This window comes from Netta rufina (assembly GCF_964035555.1).
Source record: "Netta rufina genome assembly, chromosome: 1".
NCBI classification, from domain to species: domain Eukaryota; kingdom Metazoa; phylum Chordata; class Aves; order Anseriformes; family Anatidae; genus Netta; species Netta rufina.
In genome coordinates this window covers 205971376-205988091 of record NC_140123.1, presented here as the reverse complement: position 1 = coordinate 205988091, position 16716 = coordinate 205971376, and the positions used below count along the sequence as shown (strand labels likewise).

The window sequence follows — 16716 nt, the reverse complement described above, 5'->3', positions numbered from 1 at the left end:
ACTGTGGTAGGGATATAAAGTCGTGGTAGTATGGGGGCTGGAAAGAATTTCCTTAAGAATAGATTCACAAACTGACCACCTTGGAACTGAGAGATTAAAGCGATGCAATCTGTCCCACTTGGGCTAAAAATCCACTGAAACGATTTGTTTCTCACTGAACTCACTGAAACACAATTTGTTTCAGTGAGTGCATTCTTCTTGACAGAATTACAGGGAAGTTCTAAGTATGATGATAATGAACTCATGCACACACACACACCCTTCAAAGCACATAACCCTCCAGTCTGGAAATGGCAGTTTTTCAGACACTGGTAAAGTGAGGTTTCCCTCTAAATACACAAATGATCTGCCCATTTGAGCTTTCTGGGATCTCTGAGTTAAGGGATAACGCTGTCTTCCAGATGGTGCACAGTGCACATCAACAGCTGTATTAGAATTCCATCACACACACAGTCTACTAGGGGAAAACCAAAACCAAAACAAAACAAAAAAACCCTCACCCAAGCTAAGATAAGCCTATCAATAACAACTGGTGGCTGCAGACTTAGCTGGCAGTTTCATGAAGAACTCAAACTTTCTCTATCTATAGAGCACTGCCTATCGCAGCCAGAAGGGGGAAGAAAAACTCTTCATACTACCATTTGAGTGAAAAAGAAAGTATGTTAAAACCAAGGAAACCTAAGTCTCAGTATTGACTAAAATAAGCTTCAGTCAGGACAGATGAGCCTCGAATCACCTCTTTTAAGCCACTACTCAGATTCTTCAGTAAGTACTGATTTTGGTCAATAAAACACAAAAGGCAAGATACAGCATGGCAATATTTAGACCCGTAAGAAACCCAGTTCTCTATTTATATCTTTTCTTGATTGGTGTATGGAAAGATTATCAAAGTGAAAATAGGGACAACAGAATCACACCGCAGATAGGGTAAGATCCCTCCAATGTAAAGGATGCTACTTCTGGGGATCCTCATCAAAGCAATAAAACATAGGGAAATTCTACAAGGGTGCATTTAATGCCCCGAGTTCCTTAACTGGACTCAGCTACCAGGGCACCTTTTACCAAAACAACCTAACGATTATTTCAATTTCAAAATAACAACAGCTGATTCAAGCATGAATTAACTTGCCAGAATTCATCCTGTTAAATAAATATCCCCAAATACCCACTTACACTGTCATCATCTGCATCTATATTGAAGTTTATCTCTGCAATCCTGTCAAAAGGAGCACTGCAAAAAGAAGGGAAAGAAGCTTCAGTGACAGCACAGAATAACAAACAGCATTTTTCCAGCCCCAGCACAAGTCCAGGAGACATCTAACCACAGAGACACTTCATATAACACTCACTGCCTTCTGTGCTTGTTCCCTCAATATTCTCTGCTGTATTAAATGCAATAGTTTCCTTTCCTTGAGATAAAATAACATTTCATATTTTTGAATATATTTTTTTAAAATGTATGATATTCATTCCTAGGTCTGATCCAATACCTGAGTGGAACCTTTGACATTATCTTGCTGATAAGGTATTTTGAGTTTTCATGGCTACCACAGCAATGTCTGGCTGTTATTTTGCAGCTCTTATATTACTTATGCAGTGTAAAGGCCATCTTCAGATTTTTCACTGAATCGCTCCAGCTGAATCAAAGCTTATACAAAAAGAAACAAAACAAAACAACTAAAGTAATAATTAATTAAAAACAGAAAGAGCTGCATCCAACTGCTCCGGATGCCTGTACTACATTCACCAAGAATTTCATTAGGTTCCTCAGCATGAGGCAAGACCCAAAGATGGGACTGAATGCTGCACGGTGGGCATATATCCAGAAATATCCTCAAAGGACTACACCTGACTGTTTTTAACATAATTACAAGAACCTCAGGGAATCTTAGAGTACACAGTGGCTCAACACCTCTGATGCATTACTAAGACAAGCAAAGTCAAAAAAAATCAAGCAAAAAATCATTAAATAACCCAATTTCCGATCTGGACCTGTGTGTGTATTATAAGAACAGCAGAGGGTGCTACAGGTCAAAAAACTCCAACCTACCACCACAATTTGGGCCCATGCAATGTTTTTCCACTGCATCTAGTTATCTCTACGTTCGGACAGTGTTATTTTCCTTTAAAGAAGACTGATTAGTAAAAACCATTGTTCTGCAAATCACCAGGACATGGAAGCATGATTAATACTTCTCAAAATATTAAAGTTAACTATCAAAGTTTTCAACAGCTGGAAAAACAAATGACGCAGAGCACCATTCACGGAAGGCTCAGCACCAGAGCAGTTTTGTAGTATATTCTCCTTTCCAATTGCAAATACAGAGAAGTCTCGCACATCTGTTACAGACTTTGTTCAGTTTCACGTTCTGTAAGTACATTAGTTTCCTTCAGCAGCTATTCATGTAATTTAACCCTTCCTTTCCACTTACACACAAGTTCAATATTTGATGTTGTCTGTTAAGACTTTTTATTTTTAATGTACAGAACCAAGTAATCCATATTCAAAGAAATCTCTCATTCTAGTCTGGAACTTATTAGACTTATTGAACATCTTGACATCTACAGTTCTCAGAAAGGAAAGATGGGCTCTAAAACCTTCCTCCAGATTAGAATTACAGCTTCCAACTGTCTGGCAAACACAATGATGGAGTTCCTGAGACTGCAATGCCCTCAGACTCTCAGAGCTAACAAAAATGGAAGGCCATCAGGACAAGCTACTTTGATTCATGCTTGAAAGCAACTCGGTAGCAGCTAAACTATTTCTACATTGTCATTTCATTTAAGGTATTTCACAGAGCCCAGTAATTGCTAAATATATGGTCTTGCAGGACCAGCAAAAGAATCCTCAATAAAACAAATCTGGAGCAGCCACAGAGCAATAAGGTGTGCCCAGAGCGTTCTGTGCTAAAAGCTTCCTGCTTCAGTCAGAATTCCAGCACACCAGGATCCTGCAGGTTTTGCACAGCAGACCCCAACATTTGCTGGCCTATGAGTATCAACCCTCAGGACATTACGTACAGCAGGTACTACCACATAATCCCTCCCTGACACCTTGGACAAATACTTCCTGTGATTGAAACAAACACTGCACGAGATGAAAGTGAATGGGCAAAGCTGAGAAGCTGAATGCCATGCTGGGTATCCTCCTGGAGCACCGTTCTGACAATAAATGTAATACTAAATGGTTACAGCTCTCCAGTATGGACAATCAGGATAACTGCAGTCCCAGTAACTTCCTTAGCTTGGATTTTTGAGGTGAGAAGACAAGTTGCATTTTTAATTGTGTTACAGCAGTTCTTCTATAAAAGTAGCATGACTTTTAAACACTGAATTCAGCAAGTCATGTAACACTAAATCCACAAATCTTCCTTCTTTTAACAATTATTTTTTCCTGCCTTAGAAACATTTCCATATTCATAAGTGAAAAGTGGCTAATTGTTCTGTGGACTTTATCAGAACACCATTCTTTTACTCCTACTTTCAATAAAGACTTAATGCCACTGGCAAATATCTGTATAATTCCCTAGAGTTAACTCTAATGCTTTGCTTTTTGTGCAGCTAAATTTATTCTACGATATGTCTGGGTAATAATTGCATGTTTTATTAAAGTGATACTCACGAAAATGAATAAGTATTTTTCCTTGAATCTACAACTGATGTTGTAGATCAGAAAAAAATAAATCAATAAATATCTATTAAGATATATAAAAAAGAACAACTGTGAGTAAATTGTCAGATGTTTCCAGGCCATTGACCAGTCTTCTGTTTGTTTCAAACCAAAGAAGGTGTACAGTGAGCTTCATTTTAAAACCTGAACCACACGAAGAAAGCTTAGACGCAAAGAGGCTTAAATGCTCAACATAAGCCTCTTGAAGTTTTATAAACTTACTTTATATTATCATCCTGGTCTGCAAACTCCTCATCGTTAAAGCCAAACTGATCCACGAAGTTGGCTGTCATCTGCTGGATCTGGTACTCAGAGAAGGCCTGAGCAATGGAACCCAAAAAGAGCTATCAGATAGGTGTCCAGAGATATTCAGTTAAGCTGGCTGAAAACACATTTTCTAAGAAAGCACTAAAATAACAGCAAACTGATGAACTTTGAGGAATCACTTACTCCAATCCCCTTTGTCAAAGCAAGACCAAACAAACGTCTACAAGGCCTGGAGAGATGCTTCTCTGATCTACTCTTAACTTCTTCCAAAGAGAGTTATGACTTTTTTTCTAGGAAATCATTTGTTGGCTTCATTATTCTCTGTGTTGCACATAGAACATTGTACTGGTTTTTATTCATTTGTTTGTTTTCCCCTGATGAACATGAAATTTACCTTGCAGCAACTTAAACCCATAATGGACATCGAGAAGGTATTTCTGGTTTCCCACTGCAGCTTGGGTCCTCTGCTCTTCAGCCTGCATGCAGGATAATTGCCCAGATATTCTTCTGGTCACATTCTTGCCTACTCATCCATGTCTCATTCTCTACGTATGAAAAGGATTGATTCTGCCTCTAAACAGAATCTTATGCTTGCTCATATGCATTGTATATTTGTCAGATCACTCCTCCTATTTGGAGGATAATTCTGAATTCTGTAGTTGGCCCACTCCAGCTACAGCTAAGAAATTCAAACACAGCAGGACTTTGCCATGACTCCACCGCAGGTGATGTGAAGTACCCACATTCCTGTCTGAGGAGTTCTGCCAGCTCCTGTCAATACTTTTATTAATACTTCTCACAATAAAAGACAATTTTTTCATAAAAACGATGCAATTTCCTTTTTTTAATGAGCATTATAAATATCAGCACAGGAAAAGAAAAGTATTTGTAATGTCAGTGTAATCAGTTGGAGTATTCGGACAGAACTTTTTCAGCTCTTTTTAACCCTTAACTAGATTTCAGATTGAACATGTTGAAACTTCTATTTTCTGTTACTGCTCTTCATGTTTTTAGCATCAAAAATGGTGGGGAGGAGATTGCCTAAATTCTTCATCCTGAAAAGCAGCTTGCAAATATTTGATGACCCTTCACCAAATTTTGAGGATCCTAACTGACGTCTTTGCTAAATAGCTTTGATTTCCTCCATTTCTCCTTAAGTTGAGACTTTTTACTGCTCTTACTGCTACTGTTTAATGATCTTTACTTGCTAACATTTTAGTATGGCTCTTCCAATCTTTAACTGAAGTCAGTATAGCTCAAGAGGAAGCAGAACCCCCCTACCAGCTCCAATTCTAATGCAGGTGGGTGATGCAAACTACCTTGTTGGCTGGGAACTACACCACTATGCCACAGTTTGCCTCCTACACCAGGATGACTCAACCCACTACTGTGCAGAGAACCAGGAAAGAGAAAGAAATATACAATGTCTCACAGGAATTTAAGAGACATCATGTTTCTGGGACTTGGATGCAGTCTGAGCCAAATTTATTCCCAACTGGAGTCTAGATTGAAGCCGGCCACTTAAGTAACAATACTGGAAAAACACTTAAGAGCTGAACACACGGAGAGTAAAATTTACAAAGCTGCTCTATAGCAGGAAGGATTTAAGAAGAATCAGAGAAGGAAACTCCCTGGCAACAGTGAAAACACGTTGTGAACTCACCTGTTGGAGAGAAAGTTCATTGGGAAAAGCACTCTCAATATCTTCATCCTCACTGGAAGAGTGCAGATGGTGAGTGCTCACCTGAAAGAAGAAAAAATAAAGACAAGGAAAAGCTAAGAAAGCTCAAATACTTTTATCAGAAAACACATAAAGACAAAACTCCCCAGAGGGCAGAAACTGTCCCAGTGAATGACACAGAAGCATGGACTGGAGTTTACCAACACAAATGAGAGCTGCTGCTAGTTGAACTATTATGGAGTATATATATACATGTATACGTATAAATGTACATATATGTTTACAGACACTCTGTCCTTGAAAGCATACTGCATTTAATCAAGAAGAAAAAAACCAGCACTATCACTTCTTTTTTATTAAAAAAACTCCAGAAGAGAGCAGGCCTATCTGAAGTATGCACAACATCACTGTTCTCACCAAATCCACTGTATTCCTCCTGTTTGTTTCCATCAGCGTCTCTTCTACAAAACTCTCCCATCTCCCTCTGCAGTCTTCAGGCAGCTCTGTAAAACAAAGGTCACCAAAAAGATTACCACAACTCAAAGAGAAAGGCTCAAAGCCAGTGACACATAAATCTGCAGGTGAGCTAAGTGATGCACTGTGTAAGTGCAAACCCAAAACACAGCATTGTATGGGCTATGAAGACAGTCAACTTCATCCCAGCCAGACTCAGCACAGCAAAACAGTGGAAAGAAATAACAATGACTTGTGAAACTTTCAGCCTTTACTGAAATATTTTGAAGTTATCAATTTTAATGTAGATATGACAACAAACCAAGTCACTACACTGTTTGATATGCTCATGAGAAGTCAAAAATGGAAATTCAAGTCATGTTTGTAGTCACTGTTTCTGTTAATAGATGCAGATGGAAAATCTTATTTTCTCTCACACAAAAGCTCTCAGATAAAATTAGTTCTCAAAAAAAAAGTCCAGTGAAGATATGATGGAAAGATGAGTATCTCTGACACAGCAGAGGGGTAGGGCCTGTGTGATCACTTACTCTTGTCTCTCTCCTCCTCTCAGACAGGTCTAACAATAATTAAGTATATAAACTCCAGCTATAAACATCACCCTAGAATGCTGTAAACCAGCACTCATAGGAAGTATGTAAAAATTCACATGAAAAGAAGCATTCTTTAGCACAAAAAGATTACCTCCAGCCTCTGGTTACAAAACCAAAGTTCCAACAGCTTTGACATGAGTGTATAAAAACAAGGAGCAACTGAATTTGGTCTTTTTTTTTTTTTTAAATTATGGGGATTTGTGATATTTAATTAGCAATCCTTTTCATTACAAAAGGGACCCTCATGTAATACAATACAGTAAAACTTTCCCAAAAGGCCTGCAAAGATTATTTAATTAAGGAAAAAACAATGGAATGGAGAAAGGAGATTATACCTTTAATGAACTCGCTAATCTGAGTCTGCATGGGGCCCTTCTCCATGTTCTGTACCACAGCATTGGCTATCCGGGTGAGGTGGCCCATATTGCCTCGCCTCATTCCACCTTCTGCCCTGCAAGGAGAGAACAGCCAGTAGCAACATAACCAGACACCGAGAGTCAGATGGTCACAGTCATAACCCATTTCATAACCCAGAAATGCTGCGAGCTCCCACTGCTGCAGTAGTTTGACATATGCAAGCGTTACTACAAGCAGCGTTAACATAAAAGACGCTGCAGCTCCGAAGCAGCAGGAGCACCCTGCATTCATGCAGGCAGGGCACAGCATGAGTTTACTCAGAACAAATGAACCCTTCTGCATTTTTGCATGTATTGAGAGGGAAGAGATGATTCGTCCATTTCTGAATGCACTGCACACTCTTTGTAAGTGGCTTAAACTTTAAGGTAACGCAGTACCTTTAGAGATGAATGCAGAGTTCAATATTCTGGTTATAATTTTCAATAATGGAAACGCAGCAGTAAGAATTTACATCCCTCCTACTAAAAAAGCTTTAGAGCTTTACTTGCAATTGAAGTATTTAGCAGATGAATTCAAGAGAACAGAAGAGACTTATCTGCAGCCACGCGTTTCTCCCTTACCAAAGCCCTAAGAAGCCAACACTAAGCCCAGGCAGTCTTTAAGCCACTCTGAGTTAGCACTGCTTCTCCTTCACTGGATAGCAAAGAAGGAATCCAAAAATCTGAGCACGAAGGGCCTGCAATAATTCCACTTTCCACAGTATGCAAACTATTTGGGAAGAAACATGGAAACACCAGTGGTAGACCACTGGCAAGGAATTTCACAGCACCGTGTTTAGAGCAGCATTTCTGGTTTTAAACTGGCAGGTGCTGAAAATAAGCTCAGACAAAGCTCTTAGACACAACGCTGCTACTCGGCTGCAGCATTACATACATTAAAGTATGCCAGATACTGAAGCTAAGTTCAGAAATGATCATTTCTCTACGTAGCACAGCTGTATGCAAGGTTGACTCAAGCAACCACGAATAAAATTGGTGGGTCGGAAATAAAGTAAATAAAATAAAACCCTCACGAATAGCATGACAGGAAGTTTCCAGCTAATGTTAACTAGGTCTCCAGCTGTACAACTAAGCTTTCTTTCCTAGATGTTAATAGAGCCAGCACATAACAAGGAATTCCATTTTTCCTTGGGAGAGGGAAGGCACTAAATACATGGGAATTAATTCTGAGCTGGTATCCTGTGCTCATGTCAGTTCTTCTCTGTCCTTGCTCTGGGGATTTGTGTGTAGCACCAAAGCTGACAGAACAGAGCAAAGCCATCAGCCAGCATCAGCTCCTTGTGACAACATGCAGTTACAGCAACATTTTCAAACTTTTGGTTTTCTTTATGACCCCTGCCCCTCTTGGAAAGTGCAGTCATCACCTCCTCAACATCTGAAAAGTTTCTACTGAAATCATCTCGGTCTTTCCCCTAGTGCTAGAGCTGAACATAGCAGGTGAGGAGATTAGATCTTTTGGGAAGAAAACAAACAAACACCTGTCTGCATGTACCCACACCAAACACCAGTCCCCAAACCCAGTACCCCCAGTACCAACTGTCATGGTGTGTAGGTTCCTGCACCAAGGACAGCCCTCTAACCTGCACCCCGAATTCAGGGTTTAGAACTATTCAAATAAAAGTTAACACCTGCAAATGAGTTTTCAGTGCTAAGCTACAGACTTTTGGACGCAAAAGGCCATTTCTTCTGCACCCAGCCCAGCAGGAGGCAGCCCCAGCCCCAGCGCCGATCCCTCAGCCCCGAGCCCCCTTGCACCAGGGCAGCTGCAGGTGGTGGGTGCAACACGCGGAGGGGCACGCGGGCACACCTAGCTGCAAACCCCCCTGCACCTCCTAAAGGCTGTGCCAAACACCCCCATGAGAGCTCTGGAGGACAAAGCCTGCTGGCAGACGGGGCGAAGGCATGCAGCCCTTCCAGGAACAGCAGCACTCTCCTGTTTCTCTCTGTAAAAATGCATGGTTTTTTTTCAGCCAGCTTGCAAGCTTGGCTTTCTCAAAAATTTAAAGTAAGTGGTGACAGAAGCAGCCTGCAGCAATGCTGTGTCTGTCTCAGGTGCTGTGCTCTGGGAGGACCAACCGAGCTTTTTTCTTTCTGAGTTGAGCAGTCCTTAACTCACTGCTGGAATGCACACAGCAAGCACGTAAAATTAACTTTTATTTCAACACCGTCATAAACTGCTATCAACCACACCACGCTTGGTGGTTTCTACGCTTACAGGAATAAGAAGGAAAAAAGAAAAGTGCTGCAGTAAGCTGCTGTTTCCTATAAATTCGTATTGATGACCAGAATTTACCTATTTTAAATTCTAACTACTGAGGCAAATGTACTGCAGTAAAATAATTACGTGCCGCATGTAGAAGTTAAGTTCTAGCAGTTACAAAGTCAAAAATGCAGGGAACACCTAAAACCAGGAGAACCCCAAGAGAAATGCCATGTTCCAACAGGAGAACACATTACCACCATTCCCTCTGCTGATTTTTAAGAATTAGCTCCCAAGCTCTCAGCTTGGAACCTCTGCCCCTGGGGGTCCTAGGGCTTCATCCCATCCCCTGATCAAGCACATAAAATTATCTTTGTATGAACTCAAACTTCTGAAGGGACACCATCTGAGACACCTCTCTGTTAGCCCAGTATTTATTTTCACCACTAAGATTCTTTGCAGCGTGGTGACTGGAACTGTTTGCCATGAAATATGGATGAGTCCTAGTCCCCATCTAATTTAATGAGGAAAACTCTTAAGCAGGAACCACAGATATTTCTGCTGCCTCCAAAGCTGTGTACTATGACAGCTGTGCAATAAAACCATCAGCAAAATTTGTTATCAACTGCCCAAGGGGTTGCAGGCCTGATAGCGAGCCTAAAATAGAGTGGGACTACAGTGAACTTTGAAGCTATAAAGAGAGAAAAACAAGGAGGAGGGACCAAAACATTCAGATGGGCTAAGAAACCGGAGTATAGGTAATACTTTCACTTCAATCTGTGTGGTGGTATTTTGTTTGCTTGTTTTTAATTATTTAGTTGTTACACCAATCAGCATGAAATCAGCATTAGAGGAGAAGGGCCTGGGGGTGGTGGTTGACAAGAAGCTCAGCAAGAGCCAGCAATGTGTGCCTACAGCCCCCAAAACACCCGTACCCTGGGCTGCACCAGCACCGCGTGGGCAGCAGGGCAGGGAGGGGATTGTCCCCTCTGCTCTGCCCTCCTGAGACCCCACCTGGAGCCTGCGTTCAGCTCCGGGCCCCAGCAGCAGGACAGGGACGTGGCAGAGTGAGGCCAGAGGAGGCCAGGAGGGTGCTGCAGGGGCTGGAGCCCCTCTGCTGGGGGGCTGAGGGAGCTGGGGGTGCTCAGCCTGGAGAGGAGCAGGCTCCAGGGAGAGCTCCCAGTGGGCTGCCAGGGGCTGAAGGGGCTGCAGGAGGGCTGGGGAGGGACTGTGTGTGAGGGGAAGGGCAGGGGGATGGCTTTAAACTAACAGAGAGGAGATTTAGGTTGGATATAGGAAGGAATTCTTTACTATGAGGGCAGTGAGACCCTGGTGCTGGCTGCCCAGAGGAGCTGGGGGTGCCCCATCTCTGGAAATGTTTAGGGTCTGGTGGGAGGTGTCTGAATCTAAGCATTTTATACACTTAGAATATTAAATGTGCAATCTAGGGCAAATAAGCTTGCCCATCTCAGTTTCTACACAGCTGCTCACTCTAGAGAAATATAATTATGCACTTATGAAAAGAAAAAAAAAAGGAAGAAAAAGTTAAAATGCTATGTAACATTTCCTGACAAAGCAGGAAAGAAGCACATTGTGTATTTGGGTTGAAATGTCGTAAACAATAAAAACATTCATGCTTTCACATTATACACCTATCTGGTGAATTTGGTTTTTAACATGCAAATAGTTGAAATCCCAAATCATAATCAAAATCCATACACCATTAAATTGTAAATAATCCAAATAATTGAAAGTATATTTCAAGTTAATATTCAACATCTGCAGCCCTGGAACAAGGCCTTCTGAACCCCAAATCCCTTACTGTATTTTGTCATTGGCTTCCCAGGCATCCAATATCCTTTGCACTAGGCAGCATTTCTGGAACAACTAGAGAAAAAAAAAAAAAAAAAAAAGAGAGAGAGGAAGAACATTTCAAAAGTTTGCCAAAGAAATACTCATGCCTTAGGAAGCCTGTACTGAACTAGAGTTACTTTCACTCATTCCTTCACTCCTACTGAACAAGAACTTAAAGTTCACCACTTATCTTTCTTAAAAGCTCAAGTTTCTTCTTTCTCATTTTTTTTTTTCTCAGAGGATCCATGGAAAACAGCAAAACATATAAACATCTTCAGTCTGGTTTTGAGCTTTGTAAGCCCCGAAGTAGGAATAATTGTTGTCACTTTACAAATACAACAAAATGTTTCCATCATTAGGGCCAAAATAGAGAAGCTAAAATGTGGTTAGTTAGTTGTAGTTACTATAACGGTTCTTTTTTTTGTCCAAAGTTTATATGCATCTTTATAAAAAAATTAGAAGGAATTCACAAGCCCATTAAATGTGATGGGTGGTATGTTTCCTAGTAACCGAATGCTAAAAACAAATTTACAAAAGCAAATACAGTTCCAACCAGAACCGGCAGAACCAAGTTACATCCAAACACTTTTAAATAAACTCCGTGCTCTCGGACAGTTCATCACATCATTCCCCTGCTAATGCATATTCAGACTGAATCAATCAGTCTAAAATTCTCAGGTGACATGACCAGACTTACATGAGTAACCATGATATTCTCGGTATTGTTTTCTGGAGCCTCTAAGTTCTCTGTGGCCACGTTTCCATTCAGCACCTCTTCTTTGCTTTCTAGGTCATTAGTAGTTGTTTTTCCCTCTTGCACAGAGTGTGAGAGAATAGCTGCTATGGACAATTCCACTTGGAAATGCAAAAAGTTATTCCATGTGTATTTAAAAAATAAGTCCTGGAATAAAACGAGAAACAAACAAACTAAAAATCATTCTAAATACACTTTCCCATTTTTAACAATCAACTGATATTAGAACACTGCTCAAGTAATTGTTTACTCAGCAATTACACTAAAAAGAATTTAGGATCCACTTATATCTGAGTGTGCTCAGTGCTCTCTGCTCTGATGCACAATTAGCTACGAACGGAGCACAACGGAAACGACCTCATCGACAGCTAGGGCTCTCATAACACAGGAACACTGAAAATAATGTTAGCTATTCTGTGAGTGAAAAATATTAACAAAATTTATAAGTATAAAAATAATTTTCTGAAGGACTGTCCTGCTTATAATGGCAGTCAGCTCTCAGCATTATGAGGCCTGTCTCCACAACGTCCCCGAGCTTTCTCAATAACCAGACTATTTGGCGTACGCACTACTGAACTCTTGTAACAATAAACTTGAAGCAAGATGTTTGGTTCAACATATTAAGCAACCGTAATTGTATTACAAAAGCTCCTTCTTTCGGCAGATTAGGGAAATAATGTGACTGGCACACATGAAACAAACTACCTTGCACTAAACAGATGAAAGGGAAAGTAAAAACGCTCTCAGTTTGAAGCCGTTTCCCCCCCCCCCCCCCCGTTTGCGGTGTCATACTGTATTACTCACAAGTAATAAATTCATGGTACTGAGTCTGCATAGTTCCTGATTAATACTGGGAGTGTTTGTGTGAAGCAGAGCAGCTATTAGACGAGATCCGTGAAGACGAGCATTCCCCAGTGGCTCTTCCAAGACACCAATTGTAGTTAGGATTGCTGTTTTCTATCAGAGAAACAGATATTGAGAACCTCAACAGAGATCAACATTCCCTTTAGTATATATGCACATCGATTTGCCTAAATATAACTACTTCTTTTTCTTACATAAATATTCTCTGCAGGTAAACCTAAATTACCTTCCCACACAGGAACAGTGTCCTGTAACTACTATTAGATTTGTACTTCCAGCACTGAAGAGTGAGATCAAAATATCCACTAACTAGAAGTCTCTTTCTCTCCCTAGCCACCCTTACATAAACCATCGGTCACATCTCTGTGCTTCTTAGTTTTCCTCCAGTACAACGCACCGGCTTTCAATTCCTACTGCCTATTTCCTAAGAACGTGAATTATGAACATTAAGTGTGAATTTTTCTTCAAAAGATACAAGGTAGAGTTTGCCTGTCTCAACTTTCAGAAATACCCAGGAATCCCATGAATAAGTAAGAGGAAACCCCGAAATCCAAGTCAGCAGCAATTTGCTCCTGAGAAAGATGAGATGCCTTACCTTGGGAGGGCTGAGCAGCAGCTGGTGGAAATCTTTTAGCCTTGGTTCAATACCATGTAAGATGCTGCTATTGACAGTGTAAGACCTTTCAAATCCCTGAGTGTATGAATCCATCAGTCCTTCCACCCTGTAAAAAACAAAAAGCACAACAGTCAAGATTTGACAAAATCTTAAAATGGCCTCTAGGCATGCTGTCCATGTTGGTTATTTTCTCTTGAAAAGCAACTATGAACATGAAGAATAATAACAGACAGCTACTGAAGGTATTTACGTAACTATGTTATTATATTATTTGCAAGATGATATTCACATAATCAAAGCTGTGAATGAGATGAGTGGGAAGACAGAGAACAAGCTGTCTGTGGAGCTGACAAAGACAAATTACTGAAGTGCTTCCTGGTTTTAAAACTTCACAAATATTTGAGGAGTAAAATGCATCAGCAGATGTTTGTATCTATAAACATTTGTTAAAAACTAGAAAAAAATTTCTGCAAGTGTTCCAAAAGATGTACCTAAGTATCCTATCTAGTGAAATGCTAGAGCAGACACGTAGCTATGCTCATAGTCAGACCTCTTCGCTGGTAAGCAGTAAATCGTAACAACTATTAATAGCCCCTTCCAACAGCAAAGTCTCATATTGGAATAAAATAAATGCTTTCATTTCAGCAAGGCAGGCATGTTCTAGATTGGAACACTTAAGTCTCTAACTCATAAATCTTCAGAGATCCCAAGCACAAGACGCAGCAGAGTCAGTATCTCAACTTCTCAGTTTTAACGGTACATGACTCTCTGAGTAACAAGTTGTTTGCCCAGTGCCATCATCTGTCTGCTTCTCTCTTCACTAACTCTTCCTAATCTCCCATTATATTTGCCACTGTTCATTATTTTCTTCTTTTTTAAAAAGTGAGACCTCCAGTGTCTCTCTTCCCCAGAACCCTCTTTTGCCACCTCTCCTCTATCTCCATAAAAAGAAATAAAAACATGATATAGTTTTGAGAAACAACATTAAAACTACATAGCCATATACACACTATCACACAGATTAGGCCTGCTATACCATTGTCCCCCATTCTGTGTATATTCTGCTGTGAGATCTCTGATATAACAGACACAACTCTGCTACACACGTGCAAGAGAACTGGAAGAGCCCCTAAAAAAGCCAAGGTGCCCTTTTTTGGCTGTCATGAAGTACAGGCACTGCATCAAACAAACAGAAAAACACCAGCTTTTCTTGTACCCATTTCTACGCAGTATTTCAAGTTAGGTCAAAAAAAAATTCCCCCTCCCAACCCTCAATTTTTTTCTTAATTAAAACTAGACCAGAATTCTTAAAACTGTTCTTGCTAGGGAAGGAAGTGTGCTGACTTACCCAGAGCGCCTTGTTTCCAGCAATGTTAGAAGAACTTGTGTTCCATTCACTATGCAATTTTCAGTCTGTTCTCCATCGAACATATTCTTCAGGAGTTGCTCCACACATTCCTGCCTGTTGATCAACACACACACATCAGCAGTATTAGAATCAGAAATGTTTGGCAGCTGCTTTAGTCACCAGAAAAACCCACTTCTGTTTTTTCCAAAAGAAAAAGTTGTTTGTTTGTTTGTTTTTGAGAAAAAATAGAGACATTCCACGCAAAGACAAGAATGCTTCTGCATTAGGTTCCAAAGTTGCTTACGCATCACTAGGTAAGACCTAGTTACCAACACCCAGACTCCCAAATAAAGCTGGTTCTCCTGTATCAACAAGATACACCTCTTAATTATACACTGGAAAACAATCAAAGTGTTAACTTGGTCAATTCATTAAAGACAATATGAAGCTATGAGCTCATAGTCTAAAACTATCCATCAGAATCCCAGAAGAAAGAAAACAAACATTGGAAGCTGACCCTTATCATTTGCCACTGGCATAGTAAGATCCAGGAAAGAGAGGCCAACAAAATTGTAAATAATATGCACATTTGTAATAGTCTTAGCTATTATATACTTGAAATATTTTCATCCATTCACTATCTCTTTGAGCCCTTAAATCAAGATACCTTCCAAATCCTGACAGATTTGGGGCCAGGTGGAAGGATCACCAAGTGAAGTCTTGAAGACTCCTGGAGTCAAAATGAATCGTGACATTCCTTTATAGTCTTTAAAATGATTTTGAAACTCAAAAACAACCTCAGAATTGAAAAACAATCATCACAAAGGTAACAACATGTTTTTCTCTCTGCTATCTACTATGTTAAATGAATAAAAGATATGAGGAACACGAGGTTTTGGCTGGCACTGTTACCCATCTGTAGCTAGTGACTAGAGCAGTGCCTGCTTCTACCTCTGGGCTGAGATTCTCTCCCCATGCTAATTCTGCAGATGTTAATGAAATTTCTCCAAAATCCAGTACTCAGCAAGTGCCCTTCTTGAGTTACTAAATCACATATCCAGCTAAAATCAGTACTACTCAAGTTCACAGTCTAATTTTTACTATTTCCTAACATTTGAAAAAATCTCATTTACATTTGTACACATATGATGAGATAAAAGTGTAAAAATACATGAATAATGTATGAGATAAAACTATTTTAATAAATAGCATCTAAATACACTTTATCAGCACAAGCTCAAGTGGCAGAGTAAGGAAAAAGTAACCGTGTACTGTGATTACCCGAATTCACTTTTGTTGCATCCAGGTAATCTACGAAACAAACTGCTGCAGACAGTTTAGAAAATAGTTATTGACAATCTAGATTTGATTTTTATTCTGTAACCCTAATCATGGCTCCTTCTTGCAGCAATACTTGGTCATTAATTCCTGATTCCTAGATTAAAAAATGTTATCCAAAGATCAAAAAAGGTGACCAGAAATGCCTGGAAAAATTACCAGAGAAAAGAAATGAAATGAGATATGTGACAGGAACAAGATGTGTGACAGCTGTGTGCCACCAGCAGAAACGTCAGCGGTGCAAAAAGTCACTTTTGTTGAAAGTATTTTTTCTTCTAAATAGTGAAGTGGTATAACGATTTTAGAAACGCTCTTTGAAAGTGCAAAAGCATGTTTATTTATCTCATGGAAGTTGCAGGTAGTGCTTGAAAACATGCAAAGCATGGCACAGACAAAGAAAACCACACAAGAGAAGGCAGCTGGGAGGGAGAGGGAAAGAAGACGAAGCAGCAGCTGAAGACCATCCCATGATGTATGAGCCAAACCTCAAACTGCAGCTTTGTACAATTCTTTGGGCAACCTGGGAAGTTTGCTTGAATTCTACCACAGAGGCTCTCACCAAAGACCATGGGGCAGCAATCTTCTGCCCTGAGCACAGCAGGGCTCCGCATCCCTCTGCTGAACTAGTGAGAAAGTTGAAAGTT

The 16716-nt window shown here is 40.2% G+C and overlaps 1 protein-coding gene across 2 annotated transcripts in view; it reads right to left on the bottom strand.

The window, feature by feature from the left end:
* The window catches only part of PPP6R2 (protein phosphatase 6 regulatory subunit 2), a 91221-nt gene that overhangs the window by 17384 nt on the left and 57121 nt on the right, over positions 1-16716 (bottom strand). For both annotated transcript variants that reach the window (XM_084297697.1, XM_084297698.1), the window contains exons 8-17: positions 14735-14848; positions 13366-13492; positions 12711-12863; positions 11850-12053; positions 11121-11185; positions 7018-7133; positions 6036-6121; positions 5601-5681; positions 3893-3990; positions 1174-1231 (exon numbers count right to left, since the gene is read on the bottom strand). In XM_084297697.1, coding sequence (XP_084153823.1) covers positions 1174-1231; positions 3893-3990; positions 5601-5681; positions 6036-6121; positions 7018-7133; positions 11121-11185; positions 11850-12053; positions 12711-12863; positions 13366-13492; positions 14735-14848 — 1102 coding nt within the window. The remainder of the gene's footprint in view (positions 1-1173; positions 1232-3892; positions 3991-5600; positions 5682-6035; positions 6122-7017; positions 7134-11120; positions 11186-11849; positions 12054-12710; positions 12864-13365; positions 13493-14734; positions 14849-16716) is intronic.